Source organism: Mastigoproctus giganteus, chromosome 2, assembly GCF_048544385.1.
Source record: "Mastigoproctus giganteus isolate SK-2022 chromosome 2, ASM4854438v1, whole genome shotgun sequence".
In the NCBI taxonomy this organism is placed as follows: Eukaryota; Metazoa; Arthropoda; class Arachnida; order Uropygi; family Thelyphonidae; genus Mastigoproctus; species Mastigoproctus giganteus.
In genome coordinates this window covers 123751642-123772544 of record NC_143576.1, presented here as the reverse complement: position 1 = coordinate 123772544, position 20903 = coordinate 123751642, and the positions used below count along the sequence as shown (strand labels likewise).

The 20903-nt window shown below is 36.9% G+C and overlaps 1 protein-coding gene across 1 annotated transcript in view; it reads left to right on the top strand.

Moving 5' to 3' along the window:
• LOC150089540 (abnormal spindle-like microcephaly-associated protein homolog) overlaps positions 1–20903 on the top strand; it is a 309620-nt gene that overhangs the window by 95585 nt on the left and 193132 nt on the right. The window contains exon 6 of the mRNA XM_090390020.1: positions 16624–16799. Within this exon, the coding sequence (XP_090246146.1) occupies positions 16624–16799 (176 nt within the window). The remainder of the gene's footprint in view (positions 1–16623; positions 16800–20903) is intronic.

Here is a 20903-nt window from a genome sequence, read left to right as displayed (position 1 = left end):
ATTTTTCCGAAACAGTCTTTTCGATTAGGTATTCTCAAAATCCACGAATTGTATCTGTTTCCTTTAACTGAAGCCTAATTGACGATTTTCTAACTTCATTCTCACCAAATGCCAACATTTAATGTTTAGAAGGTTTAATACCTTTGTTGTCTTCATTTTCCTTCTCTTGTTATCGATATTGTCACTAGTTCTTAAATCTGGATTTTTTTTTTTGGTCCAAAATGTCATTTGGATATTCAGCTGCTGTGACCATGTAAACAGAGATAGGGAAAATTTACAGAACAATGTGGATAACACACTTCCGCAAAACAACAGATGATTATTTGTTAGGGTAAAAGTAAATCACTGTCTTCTAATTCTCGGACGGGGTGCTTACAGTTAATTCAGTTAATTTACAGTAATTAACTTACAGTTAATTCACAAAATTAAATTTTGCTAATTATCAAAAAAATTCTCATTAAATGTTTTGTTTTGTAAATGTAATCGTTTATTGTACTTAATAAAATTTTCAATTTTAGGTGTATCATTATTTTTATTTATTCACCTTATATTCATCTTAAGCGGTGATCCTTTCAGGTTGTAAATTTTCTAAAGTGAGCATTTAAAGGCAAAAGTAAGGTATATTTTTTGAAAAACAAGTCATTATTTTTATAATTTTAATAAAATCTAAAAAATAAATTAGTGACAGATTTGTTACACATAAAAGTATTGGGAATTTGCATCTTTTATATATACCCTGAAAATAAAAAACAGTAACATGAAAACAGAAACTTCCTTTAACGTGTAACAAGATATGGAAAATGTAACACTAATTTTTCTCGAATCACTCAGTTCAGCCCCCAAAAGAAATCTAACTTTGAATATAGCCCCTGTACCGAAAAGGTTGGACACCACTGCAGTAGAAGGTGGGCCAGAGCCCTCTGGGAATACCCCTTGATCTGCTCACTGTTGACTAGCACAACTCCATATGTGGAACAGGTGGTTGGATAGGTTTTACCATATTACCCCTAAGTTGTAGAATGGTAATCCCTTCAGCTATCTCAATTCTTGCTTAGCGGCAGCACTAATTTCCTAAATTGCCTGTAGACCAGAAGTGCGAACAGTGCATACCGAGTTGTCTCTCCTAAGGCGTTTATTATATGAAAATTTTCTTTGCTGAACCGAAACTATTTTAAATGTAATTTCCAAGGGGAATTTTAAAAAAAATTGCTATAAAAGGAGTTCATTAAGCAGAAGTCCGATTGAGTAATTTAGAAATGTAAAAATGGTTATAAAGTTTTATAAAGAAAATATCTTAACAATAGGCAGTGAAAATTCATTCACTTTAAGCTTATTTGAATAGTAGGTAAACATGTGAAAAAATTACAGAATATTACAAATTTTGAACTGTACTGCATCCAGTTGTTACAAGTCACTGTTAATAAAGATGCCGGTACACCGTACCATCCCAAAAAAAGCACTGTATATATATGTATGTATATATATATATATATATATATATTATATGAGGTAAAATTTAGGCAAAAAGTGGTGTGGCTCTGATCTAGAGTGCTGTCTGTTCTATAGATTATTTTTCGCTGCATAAGGACCACCGCCATGCAAATCCTCTGCATTGGTTGATCTATCGGAGAATGGAGGGGTGGTTTGGTTCTTCGATATTTCTGCCTTTGCGATGATTTGTATGACGATTGAAATGCAGCAATTCCATGACCATTATTGGCCTCGTGGTCCTCTGTCGATATGGGGCATGATGGTCAGTCTATTATTTTGATATTTTAGTTTTTTGGTAGTTTCTTTAACCCTTTTTTGGTGATATTTCACGTCTTTTGGAACTGGTACCTTCGAGGGGGTTCCTCTAAATTATTTATAATTGGCATTATTTTAAATTTATATCATGTTTTATTAATTGGGTTTAATGACTTAATTGACTAAATTATACAGGGGATTATCGACTACCTTTTTGTCCTATTATCTCTACTTTCCCTTCCCTGTTTGTTTATTTTATATTATTTTGAGTTTCGTTTTCGCTCTGCATTATTGCCGTACTACTGGCTGATGTTTTTATTTTAAATATCATATTTATTTTAATTATCAGATATATATATATATATATATATATATATATATATATATATAATTATAATATTATTAACAATAACAACTTGCAGCCCAGTAATAACTTTGTTTCAAACCAAGCAACTCAATTGTTGATACAGTGCAGTATATAATAATTCAAGCTAAAAACACAGAGGAGGTGTACCTGCTGGCTATATCAGTGGAGTCTGCAGATGCATTTGAGAGCTTATGCAAGCCAAGTGTTCTGAGAAAGCTACGCCAGACTAATATCCAACAAAACGTATATCTTTGTTGTGAAGACTACCTCCAAAATAGATAAGTCATAGTGTGACTTGTCTATTTTGGAGGTCTGATACCAACACACATGGTATCAGATCATCCCCCCTGTGACCAAAGGCTGCTCAAGGTTCCATATTGGATCCATATTTTTGGATAACAGTACGTGATGAATTCATTAACCTAGATCCCAGTCCAGTGGACAAGGTTGCTTTCGCAGATGACCTTGTCGTCCTTGTTGAAACACCAGAGTAGTCATTGAAGGTCATGCCAACTTTGCACTGGAACATACTGCAAAAAAGGACCACAGCCGACAAATTTAAAATATCTGCAGAAAAATAGTAAGACTATCCTTCTCAAGAGTACCTTAGATCCCATTGAAATATCCAGTAATTCAAAAAAGAAAGTAAGTTGAACTATCTAGAAGTGGTGTTTGACACCAAGCTGTCATTTTTCTTGCGTCTCTATTACCTCTTAGAGAGGTATTGTGATGTGGTTGATTAGGTCTACAACTTTACAGTACTGATTGCCTGAATCAGCAGGCAATCAGTACTGAATAATTATGCTACTAATAATTACCTATGGAGCTAGCATTTGGTGTCACAGGACCCATGGATAGATTCAAATGAAAAAACTCTATACATGGAACAATATTATTAACTATAACTGAGGTTGTTGTCCAGTTAGTACACCTCCACTCCAAGTAATAGATGGCACATTTATGCCAAGAGCTTGTACATAGAGGCCTAAATTGACAAAAAAAAAAGTACAAACTTTATGGGAATTAAGTTAAATTTGACAAATGATTTGGAAAAAAAAAAAAAAAAGCCACTGTCACAAAGCTTCATCAAAAGTTGCATGCTGAGTGTGATTAAATCACAAAGGGGAGTTGACTAAAAAGTTTCTACCTGAAGTTGCTCTAGCCTGCCCTAATCTTAAGCTCCCTTCATGGTACTCTCCTAGCCTCTTTTTTCTTAACAGGGCATGGCTCTTTCAAGCTAAGCTCCATAGCTTTGGGTGGTCAGAAGATCTAGTATGCTTCTGCAGTGCTAATGAAGATTGGGCACATATACTATATAGGGGCTTAGAGGAGAATAGGTATCCTGTGTGTTATCAAACACTCAGCCTAAAACACTGATGGATCCAATATCTCTCTATTACAGAAGATTTAGGAGAAGTCCAGTTGGCCTACCTCCCTAAAATCCACTCATGCACACCTCGATGGTAAGCCCTGTTACGTCACTTAGGCGGCAACGAACATGTAGAGTGGTTCTCTTCAAGATGCCTGGTCAGCATGAAGAGGAAAAGACAAAACCCTCCAGCATATGACAGCATGACAAAACAAATGGCCCTCAGTCCCCAGCAGCTTTCACTCTCCCTCCTATGGCAGTGAGAGGATCAGAGTGGAAGCAGAGGGTGCTAAGAATCTCTGGTTATGACCAGGCTGCCATGCACAGAAACTGAACTTGGCCTGTTATAACGTAAGATCACTCATCGGCGAAGCCAGGATATTAGAGCTGGAAAAGGAATTACAAAATGTGAATTGGAATATCATCGGTTTGGCTGAAACAAGAAGAAGAAATGAATCACTTATAAGTTTATCAAGTGGAAATCTGCTGTACACCAATGGAAACAGTGAAAGGAGTGAAGGTGGAGTTGGGTTTCTGGTCCATAAAGATTTTAAAAACATTTTGGAATTCAAAAGTACATCACTAAGGGTGTCAAGACTAATACTCAAGATTTCTAAGAGGTACAAGCTAAAGATTATAATGATTTATGCACCAACATCGAGCCATGATGATGAAGAGGTTCAAGAAATGTACACTGAAATCGAGAGTCTTCTAGATGAGCAGAAAACCCACTACACTATTATTATGGGGGACTTCAATGCTAAGGTTGGAAAAAGACAAAACAGTGCAGAAAGGAGAACTATAGGAAATTTTGGAATTGGTGAAAGAAATGAAAGATTTGTGGAATTTGCAGAATCTCAAGGACTGTCAGTAATGAACACTTTTTTTCAAGAAAAGGGTGAACAGAAAGTGGACACGGAAGAGTCCAAATAGATTAACTACTAATGAAATCGATTTCATCCTCACTAACAGAAGATATATTGAGAATGATGTTACCGTCCTGAATAAGGTAAATGTTGGAAGTGATCACAGGATGGTAAGATGTACACTTGATATAGATGTAGTAAAGGAAAGGAAAAAACTGACTCGAGTAAATAATACAAGGGTCTTTGAGATAACAGAAGAGGAGAAAAAGCAGTATGTACTGGAACTTAAGAACAAGTTTGAGTTTCTGCAGACTGCTCAGGACCAAGATATCGACGAGGAATATTACAACTTTTTGAAAGTGATAAAGCCCAAGAAACTTATAGGGAAAAAGAAATCCAAAGAAGAAAAAATTAGTCAAGAAACACTTGTCATGATGAACCAAAGACGACAAATGAAAAGCAAGAAAAACACTGACAGGGAGAAAATTGAGTATACTGAGTTATGCAAAGCCATTAGAAAGAGACTCAGAGAGGACATAAGAAGATTAATACAAGAAAAGTAGAACAAGCATTAAGGGAAAACAAAGGATTTAAATCAGCAGCCATGAGCAGCAATACAGAAAGACAAATGATATTGAAACTGAAGAATAGCGATGGTGTACTTATTAACAGCAGAGAAGGCATAATTCAAAAAGCAGAAGACTACTATAGAGAATTATACAAGGAGCAGGGGAATGATGCCAGCAGTGGGTAAGATGGATTGCAAAGTAGCAACACATACGACATACCCGATATTCTTCCTGACGAGGTAGAACATGCATTGAAGAAAATAAAGAATCAGAAAGCCCCGGGGGAAGATAAGTTACTGTAGAGTTGTTAAAATTGGGAGGAAGAGACATAACACAAACTGGCAAGGCTCTTCACAAAGTGCATTAGAAAAGGTGTGACGCCTAAGCAGTTGAATAATGCAATCATAGTTTTTCTGCCTAAGAAAGGAGATAAATCACAAATTGAAAATTATAGACCAATCAGCTTGTTATTCCACATCTACAAGTTGTTCACAAGGGTCATTACTAACAGATTAGAAAGAATACTTGATGAGAATCAACCGAAAGAGCAAGCTGGCTTTAGGACATTATTCTCAACTATGGATCACCTTTACGTAATATCACAGCTAATGGAGAAAGCAAATGAATATAAAACACCATTATGCTTGGCATTTGTGGATTATGAAAAGGCATTTGACTTCATACAGCATAAGGCACAATGTTTCGGGCACTGGAAAGACAAGGCATAGATACCCCATATGTTATGATTTTGAAGAAAATATACGAGAGTGCTACCTCCTTTATTAGACTAGACAAAGACAGTAGGAAATTTAAAGTTGAGAAAGGAGTTTGACAAGGAGACACAATATCTCCGAAGCTGTTTGCTGCCCTTGAGGAAGCTTTCAGAAGATTAGACTGGTCGCAGAAAGGAGTCAATGTGAACGGAGAGTACCTAAACCATTTACGATTTGCAGATGACATTGTGGTCATAAGCCACAATCCCAAAGAATTAGAGGAAAATCTTAATCAGTTATGCACAGTTAGTAAGGATTTTGGACTAAAGATGAATATGGCTAAAACAAAAGTAACGATGAACAAGTATGCAACAGAAAGGGAAATAATGATTGAAGGAGCAGTAATTGAAAAGGTGGAGTCATATACTTATCTGGGACAAGTTATTAGCTGTAATAATGATAAATGGCTGGAAGTCAAGAGAAGAATAAATTTTGGATGGATAGCATTCAGGAAATATAGTCACATACTGAAGAGCAATATCTCAGTTTGTCTGAAACATAAAATAATGAACCAATGTATACTCCCCACCATGACTTATGGAAGTGAAACTTGGGCACTCACCAAAAGAATGGAAGAGAAGCTGAGAACTACACAGTGAAGAATGGAACGAATTATATTGGGAATCAGACTGTTAGATAAGAAGAGAAACACATGGATTAGGCAGCAAACTCAAGTAAAGGACATTCTTATCAAAACTAAAGAACTAAAATGGTCTTGGGCAGGACACATAGCTCGGAGACACGATGACAGATGGACTAAGAAAATAACAGAACGGTACCCAAGAGGAGCTAGAAGAAAACCTGGAAGACAAAGGCGGAGATGGATAGATGAAATTCATGAGTTTGTGGGTAGTGAATGGATGGCCAGTTCTCAAAACAGAAAGAACTGGAAAGTTGCTGGAGAGGCCTTCATCCTGCAGTGGATTGAAAATGGCTGATGATGACGTCGACTATATGATTGCTTAAACTATGACAATAAAAGAAGTCAATTAAGTAGAAAAATGGCCCACTGCCAAACAATCATTAACATCTTTTCATAATAGGCCAAAACTATTACAACTATTACAACGCCCTGATTGAAAATGTGCAGAAAGTATTTTCAACCAACAATGCCCAGAAAGTAACCAATGACCAGCCCAAATTAATTAGATAATCCAGCAGCACTATCCCAGGCTCCAGGAGCCCTCCCTGACCCAGTTGTAACAACACACTGATGAGACTTTTCCCTATTGTGATGATTATTGGGCCGGGCCTCTGGGGGGGGGTCCTTAGAAGAAAGCCACAACTTGATTAGACTGCTTACATCGAGCCGTGGTGTGATGTGGGATTACTAACACTGGCTCATGACAGTGTGAGATGAAAATAGACTGGAACTGACTGCTGACATTGTGTCTTGGCATGATGTGAGATTGTTGCTGATGCTGGCCTCATGGCCAGTGTTGGGTTGCCATTTGGCAAATGCTCACAATTGTATCAAAGGGTGTAAAAGGGCAGATCCCCCACCACAGGCTCACCACCACTGCATCATTACTGCCAAGTAGTACCCATTAAGCACGACAGCTGATACTATATTTGGGCTTCTTACTGGTTGGCATGGGATTGCTGACACTGGTCCCATTGTGGTGGTGCAGGATTTTGGCCTGTCTCAGGCCCAGCCATTGCTTGAATGTCTAGCTGGTCCTATGACTTTTCTTTTTCATACCGAGTGTGTTTCACCTTTGCCTACTACCTCCTCTTTAGGCTTTCCTAAAGGTGGGATGTAATGTGCTCCCACCTCTACTCCCTTCTCCAAACCCTAATCTGGTGGATGTCTACTGCTCCATTCATTCCTGTATAAACTATAGCTTCCTCTTCTGTTATCCCCCCCACTTGCTCTTCACTGTCAAAAACTTCCATCCCCCCAGACCCTCTGTGGCACCACACGTTTTGTTTTTACACGAAAACCCCGCCTCCTAGTTTGACCGTTAGTTATCACAATCTCCAATTCCATTGGAGAATAAAGTGGCGTGGTTTTGATTTCACACTCTTTTGAAATGTGAAGCCACTGTTATTTCATTATAGTGAAGTTCACTCAGCGAAAACTAGGAAGTTTTTTGTATGTATCTTCGAAAGTATGTAAGAAGTGGAGTTACTGTATTTTGTTCATTTTGATCCCTTATTGCAACATTAAAATGTTGCTAAAAAGATTGCACTACGAAGCCACACTGAAACGAAAAGTTGTGTATGCAAAAGAACATGGAAATAGAGCTGCGGGTCGACATTTTGACATTAGTGAAGTAAATGTTCGTCATTGGAGAAATGATTGCAATTCTATATTTTCGTGCAAAGCAACAACCAAGTGCTTTACAGGGCCTAAGAAAGGAAGGTTTCCACAAGTCAATGAAGCTGTGGAGACACGCACAAAAGGATTACCCATCACTCGACAAGCCATGCAATTGAAAGCTGGAGAAATTGCCAAGTCCCTCGGAATAGAGAAAATAATTTTTAAAGGCAGTCGCAAGGCAGTTGCTGGTGCAACAGACTCATGCTTCGTAGACTAGCTAAATGTTATGTGGAATAGACGTCCTGGAGCTTACGGAAGACTGGCTAAATGTTGTGGAATGGACGTCCTGGAGCTTACGGAAGGCTGGCTAAATGTTGTGGAATAGACGTCCTGGAGATTATGGAAGACTGGCTAAATGTTGTGTGGAATAGATGTCCTGGAAGTCTTCGTAACCCACCTAGCATGCTAGTACTTAATGCATTTCGTGGACATTTGTCCGAACTGGTCAAAAATAAAATAGTGTAAAAACGTGGTGACTTGGTTGTGATTCCTGGTGGCATGACTAACCAACTGCAGTCAGTCGAGTGACTACAGTTGGCCATTTAAGGCTTACTTGAGAAAGGAATATGAATCCTGGCTGTTGACTGACAACCTTCCGCTGACACCTTCTCGAAAAATTAAGAAAGTGCCGGCATCAAAATTTTCTGAATGGGTAATCAACAGCTTGGAAGCTAATCCCAGAAAGAATAGTGCAACACTCATTTAAAAAATGTTGCATCACCAATGCTCTCGATGGCTCAGAAGAAGCAGACTCTGATATTGATGCAGATATCGATGGCTCAGAAGATTCAGAAGGAAGTGATGAATAACATACTTACTGATAAATACTATTGTTGTTAGTAAATTGAATTCTATTATAATAAAAATATTTGTTGGATATATTTTAGCATTTTATTTATTTATTTTTTCTTAGAATCAAAGCTTTTTTTCTGTTGGTGGTACTGAAATTAAGGTGAAATCTTACAATTGATGGCATCTTAGAATTGAAGAAATACAGTATTAACCCAGTGGTGGTGCCCAAAGTGTACATAAACAGTGGTGGGTCACCTGACAGTTGCCCAACTTTCTTTTTAAATTCTGGAAATCTTTGTTTTTTTGGATTCTACTAATGTTTCCTCTTTTCTTAGTGGATTGGCAGTACTTTTATTGTATGCTTTAAGTTTTAATAAAAAAATAAATTTTAAAACATGCCATGTGTTTACATCTTTTATTTTCAGAAAAACAAATTCTGCTAAAACCATTTTAGACATAAAATAGTCTCTTATTCTATTCCATTTTCTAGTTTAAAAGGCCTAAGTGCATGCAATTTCAGATATGGGCATTTGCATATATTTCTGCTTATTATGTATATAAATATTATTAAAAAAATTAAAACATTATATATTTGATACTATTAGTTACTCCTATTTTCAGGTTTATTTCAAATTTGTGTTCTTTACGGTGCACAAAATTTGGAACTACACATCAGGTAGTATAGAGAATATCCAGTTTCATTTTCCTCTCTTTACTATATGAAAACAATAAATTTTCCACAAATAACTAGTGTAAGACTAGATGTTCATTGAACTAGTGAAAGAAGAAAAAACTATATGCCATAGCATCAGTACTTGTCTGGTATGAAACCACTTTTCAAGCAAAAAAAACAAATAGTTGCAAAGACATTGGTGGACCACCTGACAGGTTCTTGCATCAATTTCTGTATGAAAATCATAAAAAATCACCTGAGAAATTTGCAGTAAAGGTTTAACTATATTTAGGAAGGTTAAAAATTTCAGATTTTTAATCAGTGATTATTGAATTTTAATCATTGAACTGTTCATGTACGGATGTTATTTTTGAGAGTGGCTCACTTGACAGGCGAACCACCTGTCAAACACTGTTTTTAAGAAATTTAAAAGGCATGCTGATTAACTTGTCCCTTTTTTAAAGGTTGGCATTATCACTTTCTTCATAGAATCTTTATTTATAGAACTTATTGGTAGTTAAGTGCTCACACCATGTGTAGAATTCAGGATGTGACTTCTATATGATATTGTGATATGTTAATATGTATGTTCTCTAATTCTTTTAAAAAGTCTTCTTTTGCTTTAACATAATTTTTGCAGTCTTTGAATTGTAAACTATATACAGGTGACCCCCGCTTAACGCCGATAATTCGTTCCGTAAAAACAGAGCGCTAAGTGAATCCATGCTGAGCGAGTGCCGCATTCCCATAAGGTAACATGTGTATTTGTGAGTTGCAGTCGGTGCCATAGGACATTTCCTAATCAACAATAAACGGTAGTGAAAAGATGCACAAATGTCGGTCAAAATATTTAATATTCAAATATTTGTACATATAAAATATTCTGCATTACATACGTATATAATTGTGATAACTACTTACGTATCAAAATTAAACTTAAAATTCCAATTGAAATCATGAATTTAATTGATCTAAATTGATTTGATTTAATCGATGAATTTAATCATGAAAAATGTGTCGATTTTGGGTTGAACTTTGGCCCTCTTCCAAATTAACTAAAAGGGTATTAATTAAATCCCCCGCAGCGTTAGCACCCAACAATAAAGTCAACCGATCCTTTGCCGCTTTGAAACATGGCATGTTTTTTTCTTCTTTCAATATGAAACTTCTTTTAGGCATTCGTTTCCACAAAAACTTGTTGAGAAGTATAACACATAATATCCCTCTTCAATGATTTTAACAAGTTCTTTTTTGAAAGTTTTGGCTCCTTCTGCACTTGTGGCTTCTCCCTGGATGTTAAATCTATTCAACCAGCCCTTACTAGTTTTAAATGGTTCCACAATTTTTTTTTTTTTTTGGTGAGTTTTCTTCAGATCACCATATTGGCTAATCTTGCGCTCTCTATCTCTTTTTAATAATATTTAACTTAACTGAATTCTGCCTTGGATATTATCTTCAATAAAATTAGTTAAAGTCTTTCCATTTCAATCCTAATAGCCAGCCTAGCCCTAGCTGCTTGCAGTGGAACAGCTATCTTTCCCGCTGCTAAAATTAATTCTTTATTTTGTTTTATAATTGTTCTTACAGCTAAACTTGCAAGTCCTAAGTTATGACACACATCCGCTTGTCTTTGACCGGAATCGATTCGCTTCAAAACGTCTAATTTAATTTTCAAATTCAGTCTTTTTCTTACATTTATAGTCTTCATACTTCACCCAGACGTTGCTTTTTCATTCTTATTGGCCATTATCAACTCTTCTAAAATGTTAACTGCGTTGGTTGCATTAATTACGATACAATGTTCAAGTAAACTGTCCGTTTCGCACGATGGCTAATACGGTACTGAGTGATGACTAGACTTCGGATAAATGCATATAACGCAAATATTACAAGCAATATACTTGATCATTTTTTAAAATGCTGATCTCGGAACTACGTAAAAAGTCACTGTACGCAATTAAAGTAGCGTGCGAGAAAATTTCATTGAGTGTGGGAAAATTTCTCAAGTCGGCATGGGAAACGTTTTAATGCTGTTTTGCTATTCATTTTCAAGCTATCGACTCCATTAAATGAAACTATTTCGTTAAATATGCAAAAAATGCAATCTGTAAAAGAGCGTTATAGTGATCTGTGACAGTGTTATAGTCAGATACGGGTTATAATGTAAGAACAGCGTAATAGCGAATCAGCGTAAAGTGAACCGCTTTATAACGGGGACCTGCTGTACAGGGAACTTTGTGGATAGTACCTTTGTTTGAGGGGGGGGGTGGTATGATAATTCAAATGGTATTTTCACTGATTGAATTTATTATAGATTCCATGTTTTTCAGCAATTTTTGCTATTTATGTGTTTGTTTTTTATTTTTGGGGATGATATTTGCAATTTGATTTTTGCTGTTGGGGATGGTTAACATTTTGTTTAACATATTTTTAATTTTGGCTGCAGGAACATTCATCGAAAATAACATTCCATTAGAATTACTGAAGAAAGATCAAAAAAATTATTTTAGTAATTGTAACAGTTTTTATTATAAGCCTGTATGGATAACTGTATCTTGAAAAATGTGATATATCTTAATGATTTTGTCATATAGGGCCTGTCTTTTGCATAAATGGCAGGCTTTCAGGATTTCAGGACTAATCAGGATTGATTGGAAGAAAATTTTAGGTTGGTCTGTGGGTTTTGTGTGAATTTCCGTTTTGAGGAAATCATAGTTCTGATATGGCAACCTAGGTAGTAGTAATAATAAGAGGCACGTGATACAAGAAAGTAAGTGTATGAGCTTATGTAGCATCAGCCAAAAAAAACCCCACAATTTCACACATCCATTCCCTCTAAAAGTTTGTACAGTTCCTTCTTGAATTTATTTAAGCTATCAACTTCCACAGTGACAGATGGAAGTTTGTTCCTGCAATTAACCACCCGCTGGCTAAATGAAAATTTCCACACATATTCTACAATTCTTTCCTCAATTTCAATTTATACCCCCCCCTCAGGTTCGTAATCTGAGCAAGTGAAAGAATCTCATCAGAAATCAGCGTGCTCAACCCATTCAAGGCCTTGTACACCTCAATCATATCACCTTGCAGGTTAGCCGACCGGGCTAGCCAGGTGGGTAAAGTGCCTGCCTGGCAACCCAAAGGTTGTGGGTTCGAACGAATCCCGCCTCGGGCCTGGATCAGAGTAAAATGCAAAACCTTTGGGAGGCATTATGGCCACAGAAGCCAATGTGCCAACAACTAACAAAAAAAAAAACCTTGCAGGTGCCTAGTCTCCAGCCGCTGCAATTTGCAGAACTGAAGTCTTTTTTGGTAAGAGAACCCTTTGCTCCCATCACCAATCTTGTTGCCCTTCTCTGTACACACTCAAGCAACTCTACATCCTTCCTAAAATGAGGCCTCCAGACCTGTATGCAGTACTCAAGGCATGGTCTGACCATTGCCTTATGTAAAGGGATAATTACCTCCTTTTCCATGCTAGCAAAATTCCTGTATATCATTGACAATACTCCATGATCTGCTCTGGCAGCTTGTCTGCATTGCTCAGAAAACTTCATATCTGATGCACAATCACTGCTAGGTTTTTCTCATTTTCTACCACTCCAAGTGGTACGTTTCTACACAGTTGGTACGTTTCTCTGGGGTTACTTCTACACATATGCAGTACTTTGCATTTGTCAGTGTTAAAATTTAGTTGTCAATTCTTTACTTTACTGTCATTAAAAATCCTGCCACCCTTTGTATCATCTGCGAACTTGTCCATTAAGCCTGATATCCCTTCATTGATAAATACACAAAACAATGGGCCCAGCACCGATGTTTAATCGGTGCTGTGCCCATTGCTTATGTTTAATTTCTTAAACTTAATTTTTTAATTTATTTTTATTTAAATTAATTTAATTAATTAAATTAAATTTCTTAATTAATTATTTAATTAAATTAATTTCTTAATTTCTAAGAAACAGCTTATGTTTAATTTCAACAAACTTTAGTTGCCAATTCTTTACTTTACTGTCATTAAAAATCCTGCCACCCTTTGTATCATCTGCAAACTTGTCCATTAAGCCTGATATCCCTTCATTGATAAATACACAAAACAACAATGGGCCCAGCACCAAACCCTAAAGACTCCACTAATAACATTAGTCTACGAAGAGAAGCATCCATTGATTATCACCCTCTGTCTTCTCCCACACCCTTTTATCCATTGTAGCAACTTACCCTTAATACCATTTTGCTCCAGTTTGTCCAGTAATCTTCCATGTGCGACAGTGGCAAAAGCTTTCCTGAAATCCAAGTATATGATATCAAAATTATTTTTTGCATCCAGTTCCTTTGTAACCACATCATAGTATCTAATCAAATTTGTCAGACAAGACTTTCCCTTAACAAATCCATGCTGTGTCTGAATTATTGATGCAGTCTTGTCTAAAAGATCCTGCAATGCATTGTTAACCAGTGACTCCATTATTTTACCTGAAACAGAAGTAAAACTAACTGGTCTGCAGTTACTCGTGTCACCCCCCCTTTGTGAAGTGGGGATACATTTGTACATCTCCAGTCCGTGAGGACTTCCCCTTAGTCCACGGATGCTCTCATAATTATGGATAATGGTTTGCTTACTTCCTTTGCCACCTTTAATATAACTGGATAGATCCCATCCACCCCAGGTGCCTTTCTTATGTTTAATTTCAACAATTTCTCCTCCACTTTGCTCTCAGTTATTAAAAAATCACCTTGTTACATTTTGATAAACTTCAGACAAAGCCATTTAATGCATCTTGCAGATCATTTTAACCCCAGGGGTTCACATCTGGTGAATATGGGCACACCCAGGGTCCTGAGCTGGATATCATCATTCTTCTCTTTCTTGGTGATTCCTCTCTCTCTCTCTCTCTCTCTCTCTGGGTAACTTGGGAATTTTTTTTGGCTGGTGCAGCTTAAGCCTTAGGCTTCCTTGCACCACCATATGGCTAATAATAATAATCTCATACAGAACCATATCTCATGTAAACATAAGATAGACAAAGACATTCAAAGTAAAAATGAATGGCAGTAGACCTCGACGAAAACCAAGAGGAAAGTGACTTGATGATGTTATAACAGCAGTAGAAGAAAGAAAGCAGGCTGAGAATCTAATATTAAAGGTTAAGGTAATATTAAAGGTTAAGGGTGAGGAGATCTAACAGAAAATAGGATAATATATAGTGGATGGTAGGCCTATAGTCAGGATTTTACTGTCACTGACCTGTGTACACCTTGTGTTAACAATTTTGAAGATGGTCACATGATTACCATGTAACCAGAACCATGCATGGGAAGCAATTTGGGTTCCTTTTGCAGTGATCTTCCCCTTCACACCTTCCATATTGGATGATATCCTGACATGGGATATGAATTTCTCCAGTCACAGACAGGAATCAAATCGACATTTTTCCAAATGATTATAAGTCATTGAAGTATTGTGCTGACTAAGCTGTCATGAGAACATTTGAGGAGGTAATATTATATGGTGTTCATAAAGTCCTTGTGCACTTTAAAACTGTAATAACTTAGGTTCTGTATGAGATAAAAATGATCTGTAAGATGCATTGAAATTATGCACAAAAATAATTACTTAATTATTTTTTGCTTGCTAACCTGATTTTTTTTTTTTTTTTTTTAAATTTGTTCAGATATCTACCCTACAAGATCCGATGCTTCAATAGAAGAAAGTGAACTGGCTAGCAGAGCTTAAGTCCATGTCTGTGGTTATAAGAAAGTTTACGACACATTACACAAAGGAAGTACTGCACAGAAATTCAATTTCAAACTGGATGAAGTTTAAAATGACTTGTTCTATTAATGATAAGCTATGAACCTGAATGTCTGGATTAAACAGGGACGCTTGGCCTCTGTCAAGGAAGCTTTTCAGTGAAGCCCATGAAAATCACTAAGTTGAGTATTTCTGGAACTTGGTGTTCCTAAAGCAACAGGGCACAAAATTCTTAGAGTGAAATTGCACAAGCGACCTTACAAGATTCAAGCACATTGAATATTGTTGGAAGAGGACTACCAAGTGAGGTTAGCATTCTAGTTTAATGAAAATGTTGAAAATGGCATCTTATCTCTTGAAATCTAATGTTTAATGATGAAGCAATGCTTCACATTAGCGACAAGGTTAATTGCCCATAATTGCCATATTTGGGGGATGGAGAAACCACAAGATTAGGACAGTTCAGAATTAAAGCCACTACCATTTTTCAGCAAGATGGAGCACCTTACCACTTTTCTTGGATGTTCAACAATTTTTAAATGAAAACTTACCAACAGATAGATCAGCAGAGGTGGACCAAGTTGTTTATTAAAACCTCACTAAAAAAGAAAGGTTCACTTGCTTTGGGTACATAAATTGGAATATTAATATAATGAATATTTGTATAATATTCAAATGAATTTTAATGAAACATTTGCTACCTTTTTGCTGTTATTGGGTTTTGAAGAACTGGGAAAGAAACAGGGTAAAATATTAATTTAGAATTAACAATCATTTAATTAGTATTAGCATTAGTAGAGGCATTTGATGCAAGAAAGCAAGCTTATGCAGCATCAGCCAAAAAAAAAAAAAAAAAAACCCCACTTCCACTTCACCCCTCTGTTCGTTCAAAATACCTGTCCAGCTGAGCCTTAAACTTATTTAGGCTATCAACCTCCACTACAAGGGATGGAAATTGGAGTTTATATCATTGGATTGGAGTTTATATTATAAGTCTCATATCCTTGGATTTAAGCGATATGATTTCTCAAGTAAAACTCCATTTTCCTGTATTTAATGATTAGCAATTAAAGATTTCATGAATATGAAAACTAGTTGAATGTAGACAATTTTTATTAATTGATAGTAGTACAAAGATTGTACATTTGAAATCTAATACATTTTAAATTAGACCATGACAGTTGTATGACAGTGAAGTTTGTAGTAATGTATCAGAAGTAATTTGTGTTGCATTGCTGTGCAATTTCAGAATATTGCTGTATATTTGATTAATTTGACTTTTCTTGTCTTTGGCTTTTTTGAAACCATTAAATTAACTTTAAATTATGGTTATAAAAAGTACACTGTTGACTACAAATCATAATTTATATGAATTATTTCATCCCATTAGGCCAGCCGTGATCTTCTTCTTGCATTTTCAAGAGATTACCTTAGTGGGGAAGGAGATATTACACGCCACTTGAAATACTTGGGCTACTGTGTTAGTCACAAGCAAACAGCTTTAGAAGAATTTGACTATGCTGTTAACGATATTTCTGTTGACTTGCGTTGTGGATTACGACTTGTGTAAGTATATTAGTTATGCTACAATATAGGTTTGTTGTGTTTCAGTTTTCCTTTAAGGAAGGGAAGGGGGGACGGAACTACACATCATAAATAAATATTTAACCAATTTAAATAACTTTATGCTGCATGCCCCATCGTGTGATACCATATCACATTTTTAAAGGTAATATATGTGCAATGTTCAAAAAATTTGTTTCAGATATATAGGTATCACTTCTAAAATTTGGGCACCAAGATTAAGGTAAAAAATAATATTTTATCCATTGTGTCAAGAAATTAGGCACCAACTCAGTATTCTGATAGATGTCTATGAGAGTTTGAACAATCGGGTAGATGCTCTCGAAGGTATTAAAGTGGGGGACCCATCAAGCTCTCAGCTGCCCAACTCAACCAGAGCTCAGTTTTGTGCATCAGACAACACAGCGGCAATCTTCAAGGCAGAATGCGCTGGTCTCACAGGAGCTGGTTATTGTCGGTGATTCTATTGTCAGGGAGACAAGTAACATATTGTGCAAAAAGGATAGGTGTAATAGGACCGTGTTAGTCTGCCAGGGGCAAAAGTAGAGCAGATATTGTTGCTCTTGTTGGCACTAACGACATGTGGGAGATATGCAGATTTACTTAACAAGTACAGGTCAATGTTGAAAAAAAAGTCACAAGTTAGGGTTAAATTTGAAAGCATTTGCAATGATTAGATTCTTGTCAATCAATTTGGCCCTGGAGAGATTGTGCAAGGCTCATGGGGTAGAATTTTTCTTGGCTTGGTTTGTGCTTGTTAACAGGAGAGATTACTTCTACAGGGATGGGATACACTTAATAGAAAGGGCGCAAGAATATTTGCTGATGCTGTCGAGGCAGTGTTAGGTGGGTCGGAAAACTGCTAGTTTGGGAGGATTCACAGACTAAAAGATTAACAGTAGCCACAGGCAGTGGTGAAAATGATTCTTGTAGCACTTCTCTTAAAATGAGCAGCAGCCTAGAAAGCAAGGTGCTCAGGATTTCACAGATTGATGGGAGTTATCATGGAACAAGTAAATACATGGGCTGTGTAAGGGTAGCTAAGAATAAGAACAAGTGCATGTATACTTGCATGTACACCAATGCTAGTGGCTAGCATTGGTGTACTGAAGTGCTGGTCAAGGCATCAAAGGCAGATATTGTTGAGAAATCAGAGACATGGTGTCATACATATGAGTAGTGTAGAATTGGAATATGGGGAGTACAATGTGTACAGAAAGGATAGACAGGATAAGAAGGGAGGAGGTTTATGCTCTTAGTTAAGAAACACAAAAGGAAGTGCATACAGTTGACATACATGGACAGTTGCAATGTTGAGTCAGTTCGGTGTGATATAAGCACTGGGAAAACAAAAATGAGAGTGGGAATGTTTTTATAGTCCTAATAACTGTGATGAGTACAAAGAACAACTGTACAGAGAAATAGTGGCCCAGCAAATCAGAATGTCTTATTATGTTGGATTTTTAACTTCCCAGGTATTAATTGGAACTTGTGGTTTGGTCACTCGCACACTAGCAAGACTTATGGATTTATTGGATGATTGTTTTCTACAGCAGCACATTCGAGAGGCAACCAGAGGGAGTAATATACTCTTGATCTGATTATCAGCAGTGATTAGCATTAGTAGAGGCATATAATGCAAGAAAGCAAGCTTATTTTATTTTTTTTTTTTATGAAAACCTCAAACACGAGAGGTATTAGAACCTATAGTACTTAGTTACCATGCATGGGTTGTAGTTTGAGAAGACGAAAGAAGATATTTGTTGACATTAGACTTCAACTTCCGTAGACTAATTTTCAGGAACTGTAATTTTTTGGCTGATGCATCAGCCAAAAAAAAAAAAAAAAAAAAAGCCCTACCCATTTATTCGCTTCAAAAGACTGTCCTCTTCTTCCATGAATTTATTTAAGCTATTAACGTCCACAACAACAGATGGAAGTTTATTTCAGCAATCAACCACTCATTGGCTAAAGGCAAATTTCCACACATCTATTTGACAACTGTGTTCCTTCAATTTCAGTTTATGCCCCCTCAGGTTTGTAATCTGAGCAAGAGGAAGAATCCCATCATCATTGAGCCTGCTCAATCCATTCAAGGCCTTATACACCTAAATCAGATCAACTTGCAGGTGCCTATTTTCCAGATGCTGCAAATTGCAGAACTTAAGCCTTTCTTTGTAAGAGCACCCCTTTCTTCATCTCACCAGTCTTGTTGTTGCCCTTCTCTGTACTGATTCTAGCAACTCCACATCATACTTAAAATGAGGCATCCAGACCTGTACGCAGTACTCAAGGTGTGGCCCGACCATCCCCTTATACAAGGGGATAATCACCTCCTTATTCCTGCTATCAAAATTCCTGTATATCATTGACAAGATCCATTGACCTACTCTGGCACTTGTATGCATTGTTCAGAAAACTTCATATCTGACTGCACAATTACCCCCAGGTCCATTTCATTCTCCACTACCCTGAGTGTAATAAATGCAAATAACCCTAGAGAAATGTACCAGTTGGTACATTTCTCTAGGGTTATTTGCATTTATCAATGTTAAACTTCAGTTGCCACTTCTCAGCACATCTGCCTAACTTTTCCAGATCCTGTGGCAGTAGCATACTGTCATTACTGTTATTAACAATCCTGCCCACCTTTGAAAAAAATTATTCATTGGGATTTACTTAAAGATGTAATTACCGCAGGGATAAAGGGAGGGGTTTTTGCTTTCGTAAAGGTGTCTACAGTGGTCTCAGAGATTTTTTAAATTCTGTACAGTGGGACCAACTTATGATGTTACCAACAGCAAATTCTAAATGGGAAGCATTCAAGGAATTAATCTTGGAAGCTACTGGGCTTTTCATACCAACTAAGAAATACTGTCCAAGGTTTAGGCCTAAATGGATGTCAAATGTAATAATGAGACTCTTGACAGAGAAGAAAAATGCATGGGATGCATATAAATTATTAGGTGGCACAGAGGCCTATGGTAATTATAAGATAGTCTCTAACAAGTCGCAAAGGCAGATTACATGAAATATTTGGCAAAGGATGGAAGGAAAATCAGTAAAGACTTGTTTACTTATGTAAACTCTAGAAGGAAGGGGGATGAATAAGATTGGCCTACTTGACATGAACAGTTCAATTGTTAATGAACCTTCTGAGGCAGCTGAGAAACTGAATTGAGTATTTTGCATCTACATTCACACATGAAGTCTGTAGGGAAGTGGAGGCCAGAAGGTTATCAAATTCTGGCATGGAGCTAAATGATTTTGTAATAACTGAGAGCAAAGTGGAGGAGACATTGTTGAAATTGAACATAAGAAAGGCACCTGGTGTGGATGGGATCTGTCCAGTTATATTAAAGGAAGTAAGCAAACCCTTAGCCACAATTGCAAAAGCTTCCTTGGACTCAGGGGAGGTTTCCATGGACTGGAGAGGTGCAAATGTGTTCCCAATCACAAAGGCGGTATCAAAGGGTGACACGAGTAATTACAGACCTGTTAGTCTAACTTCTGTTCCAGGAAAAATAACGGAGTTACTGGTTAAAGACATAATGCAGAATCATCTAGACAAGACTGCAGTTATAGTTCAGACACAGCATGGGCTTGTTAAGGGAAAGTCTTGTCTAACAAATTTGATTGGATACTCTTATGTGGTCACAAAGCAACTGGATACAAAAAATAATTTTGATATCATATACAGTGGATTCCAGTTATTTGGGACACCAATTAATCGGGGCAGCCGTTTATTTGGGGAAAATCTTAAAAAACAGAACCCAGTCGAGAAAATAGCCGGGGTTTACTTCGCTTAATTGGCACAGCATGCCGTTTAATTGAGGCAGGAGACCGCAACGTTGGAGATTACCCTACAATTTGTCTGCGACCGTACCACATGGTTCGATCGGATTTCTGGAGGTCACAACCATAAAACAATTAGCAGTCACCTGTTTGTTGGGCTGTTCTGTTAGTGCAATCTATTGTCTGTGCGGGTAAAAAAGTAAAGTGCAGCCATTATCAACCCACTGCAGGGTGGAAGCCTCCTCAACAATTCATGCTGAGGGAAATGGACCATAATCTGCCACGCTGGTC